This window comes from Aricia agestis, chromosome 16, assembly GCF_905147365.1.
Source record: "Aricia agestis chromosome 16, ilAriAges1.1, whole genome shotgun sequence".
Lineage (NCBI taxonomy): Eukaryota > Metazoa > Arthropoda > Insecta > Lepidoptera > Lycaenidae > Aricia > Aricia agestis.
Window position 1 is genome coordinate 2293338 of NC_056421.1, and position 6035 is coordinate 2299372.

General features: G+C 36.1%; 1 protein-coding gene across 1 annotated transcript; it reads right to left on the reverse strand.

Moving 5' to 3' along the window:
• Positions 1–1358: 1358 nt before the first annotated feature.
• Positions 1359–5486, reverse strand: LOC121734663. Its single transcript, XM_042125263.1, has 5 exons — positions 5427–5486; positions 4735–4829; positions 3125–3298; positions 2355–2508; positions 1359–1974 (listed from the first exon to the last, which is right to left on the reverse strand). The coding sequence occupies exons 1-5, from the start codon at positions 5434–5436 to the stop codon at positions 1853–1855; spliced, it is 555 nt and encodes a 184-aa protein (XP_041981197.1). The 5' UTR covers positions 5437–5486; the 3' UTR covers positions 1359–1852.
• Between the last annotated feature and the right edge of the window lie 549 nt (positions 5487–6035).

The following is a 6035-nucleotide window of genomic DNA, read 5'->3' on the forward strand; positions in this document are numbered from 1 at the left end:
GCTACGCGTGCAATGACCAGGGGAGGGACCCCGTGCTCTGCTTGCTGACCGGTCGTTGTAGCCTATGGCTGCCCCGTTCAAGCCAGACACGTGTTCGACCGGCGCGGAAGCCTAACGCGGCTTATGGTCGAGGAGGTTATGCTTGATGTCTGCTGACGTGGTGCGGATGGGCGGGGAGTGTTGATGATGATTGATGTCCAGAAGGATGCGTGTTCTTGTCGGTGGTCACCAATTTAACGTTGTTCGTGGCGGCCGAAAAGGAAGATCTTCCGACCGAGCGAGATAGCATGCTCGGTCAGGCCGAAGCCCACTGACGTCATTTCAGACGTTGTATATATCTTGCCGTTCTCCGAAACTTCGATAGCGCGATGCAGGAATGTTAGGCGAATTGTGGGTACCGCCTCAAGTGATAACTGTCAAATATGACGTTTTTGTATGATGGCAGCTTTAGTTCCTTTTTTCGCCACGTTTATTTAAAGCCTTGTCGAGCTCTACAATGAACTCTATATATAGGGCACGCGTACATTCCCTAAAGTTTTATCCCTTTGTTTTGTTACTTGTTTGTCTATATATCAAGAACAAGAGAGAGAAACTAAAGTTGGTAAGGACAGCTGTAACCAAGATTAATGTAATTATTGGGCTGATATGTGACAAAAATTGACCTACTGACAAAACTAAAACTGGCAAAAGTATTAGAGTCACAAATTGTTCTAATATTGTCGATATAGTAGAAACATAATATTATACTTCTCTCGAATCTGGATTAAAAATAATAATAATATGCAATTTATCTTAATTTGAGAGTTCAAACAATAAAGAGTTTGAATTTATGCAGGAAATTTAACAACAAATAACTTTAATGCTGTGATAGTCATTGCATGTTATTTTAAAAGTAAAAAAAACTGTACAGTATGTTTTCAATCAATTTACTAGTTGCCTACCTAAGATTTTGTTAATGATAGTGCCTTTAATGTGATTTTACAAATTAGATTAAATATTTTTATACGGGGGGATAAAGAAAATAAATTCTTCATAATACTGCCTGTGAGTCACCAGTTATGAAGAATGTATATTTTGTTTATAATTTATTGTAATATAGACGTGTATATTTACGAGTAGATAAACTTGCCTGTAATAAAATATTTTTAGATACTTATTGAATATTATAATTTTATATATGAGAACCATTTTCGTTTCATATTGTGGTACTCCTAAAAAATTAAAACATAGTTTAATATGCTCTGCATTGAAAATGCATAAACTTATTTCTTTATTTTGCAATCGCACAAGAAATATTACAAGAAGGTTTCTTGTTCTTTTAATAGACCGTTATTTTAATTACAATAATTTATTTATTAAAGATACAAAAATATCACAACATTTAAATAAGATACCTCTAAGTACGCATCTGTACAAATTCATAAATAGGATAAAATACAAATTTATTTTTATTCCACACAACACCATCCTATATGGTTTAAACCACGAAACTAGTCACAAAATTTTGGACAATTTATGCGGCAAACGTCATAGTTTATTTTATCACAACAGAATTATTTAGTTCTCTCCCAGTTTCTCAAGTTTTGTAGCATTGTTGATTAAGTACTATTTTGAAGCTAACCAATCAAAAGTCTCGGATTTATATATAGGCCGTATAGACCGCGGCCTAATTAGGGGCAGCAGCGTCCATAGAGAGCCGGCATATTTTGTACATACATGGGGCGGCGGAAATAAGTGGCCTACAGTCTTTAAAAATATAAATTCGGCACTATGAATAGATACATTTCAGTCAAAAACCAGGCACTTGTAGTAGCTCTTCTTTACAGTGCTTATATAATCAGGTGTTTAGCCGCTAAGCGGAGTTGTACCATAGCTCGTTGTTGATAAGCTGCCTGAGTCTCTCTGTCTCCGAGCCTTCCTCCTCGAGCTGCTTGTAGTAGCTCGACACAATCATCAGCATGTAGAAGCGAATCACTGGAATTGACATATTGCTATTAGAAATATGAAGGGGTTTTAATTTAATGTTAAGTTGAAGTTGTGCGTCTTCGCTATTATAAATAAGTAGGTAAGTATATTAATTAATTCATTTTGTACTGTGTGGAAAAACCATAAAGTTAATATACCAGAGATAGATCAAATAATGGGAACGGCCGTTAATTAGTTATTATTATGTTTCACATTTAGATATGCATTTTCTCCTGCACATAATATACGTAGAAACTAAAAAATCTTTAAGGAAGTACATGTGATTCTTAGTGTGAGTGATGATTGGCCTCAATTTATTAAAAATCCATGAACCAAATCCATAAGCCAAAAATTTTGTTCCTAGATAATTTTTTAAACAATCTACTCACTTAGTCCCAAGAACTCCACCACATAAAGCAGCAGGGAATTATCAGGTGAATGGTTGACGATGCTCATGGTGCTGAAGAAGATGAACAGAAGTAGAGAGACTGACACCTGGATGGTGGTCCATAACACCCAGGGCTTGATAAACCTGGACTTCTCCTGGAAAGTGAGAATGAGTTTATTCGTAGGTATTATTAGTAGGTGTGAAGAACCTTAAATATTTAAATTTATCGTATTACTGTAAACAAAATCTAGATTGCAAGATATTTTATATTACTTGGCTAATGCATTGTGTTTTTCTTTAATAAAAAGTTTTGAAGATATCTATATTTTGCCAAAATTCAAAGACAAGTTTCAAATTACGTATATAGTTCTGCAGTCAGCTAAATCTACTGCTAGTGGAACCTGCGGCCCCATAAAATATATTTTATCACGAAGGCTCCATAAAATTACTATTATGTCGTTTGTATTAACATTCTGTCAGAGGTTCAAATAATGTTCGAACGAGGATGCCTAAACTCTAAAGTAGATAACCCAGCATAAGCATGAGCCAACAGCTGCTGTACCTATGCATCCGCATGAGAGTGCCAAAGAACACCGTCGCCTATGGGAGATATTTACCGATGTAAAGTGCTTATGCAATAATATGCTTAATATAGATTCTTCAAGGAGAAGACTTTATTTATTTATTTATTTAACTCAGGCATCTTGGCCCATATTATAAATACCTTATAAACTAACATACATACAATTAACACTTTAAGAAAGCACCTACCCGCAGTACTCCAATCAGCATAAGCGTGCTGAGGAACAGCGTGAGAGTGTGAGAGATGGTCACTCCGATGACCAGCGTGTACAGCAATGTCACCTCCACGTTGTCGCTGCTCCAGTGGGGAGGCAGGACGTTGAGGGCGGCCAGACATTGGGCGATCGCGAATACTGAGTACAGCTGAAAAGAATAGTTTTAGCAATGTATTTTTATGCATAGACAGATAGACACAAAATATTACAATATGTTAGTATAATCAATGGGGGATGCATAGAAACTTGATCATCGCCTTTTTATTTCCGTAATAAAATTATTTTTAAGGTGCATAGGGAGCATTCGCTTGTAATGTAACGTTACAGAGCCGAGAATTGCAATGCGCACCGTGTAAATAATACAGTTTGTAATCGTAATATTTTGATACAACTTGTAACATCAACTAGCTATGGAATGCTCACAGTCGAATGTTACATTACATGAGAATGCTGTCAGTTAGAGAGATAGTATTGTAATGTAATGCTCAAAACGAATCTATACTGGTAAATGCTCGCGGTGAGGGAGCACCTTTAAGTTTGGTGAGGACATCGACATCAGACTGATCACCATGACAAGACAGATATTATTATGCATCGATGGTACACGCAAAGTATTTTTTTTTTGGGCCGTCTATGGGCTATTTGCCCATATCCTTTTTTTTGCTATCTTTGTAAGTATAGGTATAGGTTTTTCGCACCAAGGCCAGGGTAATTTAAATACAATATTATTAATTGTATCCTATTAATTAATGTTGTGTTGTGTTGTAGTGTACTCGCCAAGTTTTGGTATTATGTCTGATCTCTCGCCAGTTTCTCGTCGCTAATGTTCACGGCGATACGAAAGTGGATAAGGATCGGGATTCTTACTGTAAGTACTATCAGAGAAGTTGATTCCTAGGCAGATGGCTAACCTGCATAATTCAGTCGCGTTAAGTCAAACTCATCCGACCGACCCACAGCTAACATTGAATTATTGACATAAGCCGACCAAGTGACGTAGGTCCGTCAACTGCCTAGGAATCAATTTACTCGATGGTACATAATATAAAATAACTTTTGTATGCTGCTTATACAACACTTGTACGTCCAGCTGGATTGCTTTCAAAAAACCATCATCATCATCAACGTCGTCGGAGATATTATGATATTATCATTAAAATATTAGTTATTTCGACGCCTCCGCCAACTAACGCCTCCGTGGTCTAGTGGTATAGAGTGCGGCTCTTGACTCGGAGGTCGTGGGTTTGATTCCCGCGTTGGAAACATGTTATTTCCAAGTTTGATTAGGACAATGCAGGCTGATCACCTGATTGTCTGACAAGTAAGATGATCCATGCGTCGGATGGGCATGTAAAAAGTCGGTCCTGCGCCTGATCTCTCGCCGGTTGTGTCGGTCTTCCGTTCCACTGGGTTATGAGAATAAAGGAATAGAGAGTGCTCTTGTATACTGCGCACACACTTGGGCACTATACAATTACTCCTGCGTAGCTGGCCTGGTTTTAATGAAACCGGCCACCGAGTGGTGTGGGAGCTATTATTATATATTATTAGTTATTTACTCGTATACATAATATCCATACTCACAATAAGAATCAAAGCAGAGGCGATACTTCCAAATTTGAGCGACAGACATCCAAACCCCTTCTGCCTTGGTATGCTCTCCAGTGAAAACGAAAATTCTGAAAATGTTTCATGTTCACAAAACACTTTAATGTCCTCTCATCATAATGGCCAATTATTATTATTATCAATATTTTGTAAGTAAGCAGGATGTAGATCTGTTACCATGTTATTATTTTATGTATTGACCATGTTTATTACACAATCATTTAACTTCCTTTCCATATTATGAACTTATCACCAAGATAATCATGGTCATGTCTTAAGAATAAAGTTGCATGATGTATATTATTTCTTCATTGATTTAGTTAACTTCTTTTAGTTCGTAAAAATAATCTAATAATAATAATAATCTAATTAATCTAATAATAATCTGTTTTATCTTTTGATACGTGCCCCATTAAAAATACTTATCCACCATAACACATTTACATCCTCAATTAGCACCACAACCAAAACCTCACTTTTCATACCATCACATTCTTGATTCATCACTGTTTTTCGCACTGGGTACCACAATTAAAAATTATCACTGATATCCCTCAAACTTGAAAAGAACTGCTTTAAACAGCAAGGCCACCACTTTATATCTTCTTTTTTATTTTCTCAAATTTTTGTTTTAAAATAAAGAGTTTTTTTTTATAATTTTTACTTACTAGTCTTCATATTGACGTCGTTTTCAGCGCTCAGTTTGTCGACTAGTAAAGTATTTCTTTGTACCGAGTGGGTTGTGATAAGCTATCGACGTCGATACCTCGATACTAATCACGCATAGATAATAAGTGTGTCATAAACACCGATAGCCAAATTGTGCCCTTCACGATGCAAAGTAAATATATCCGCCAATTATAATTTTAATCTATATATATAAAAACAGATTTCCAATTGTGTTAGTAACGCTAAAACTTGAAAACGGCTGAACGGATTGGGCTAATTTTAGTCTCAACATATTCGTAGAAGTCCAGGGAAGGTTTTAAAGTGACACGAAGTTCACCGGGACAGCTAGTAATGTATAGGTTTAATATTTCTGCCAATAATATATTTTGAAGAATACTTATTCTGAATTAGTAAATTTTAGTAGATACAGAAGAATTTAGTACTTCATTTAAAGCTACAAAAAAAGGATGTTACGCAAAAAATGAGAATTTTCTTCATATGTTCCAGATTTCTAACTCCCGTTCTCTGTCTAAGTTCTGTTAAGTGATAAGATTTCGTAAATGTCTTTCTCTGAGTAAATTGTTACATTCCAAGATATCTACTTTAGT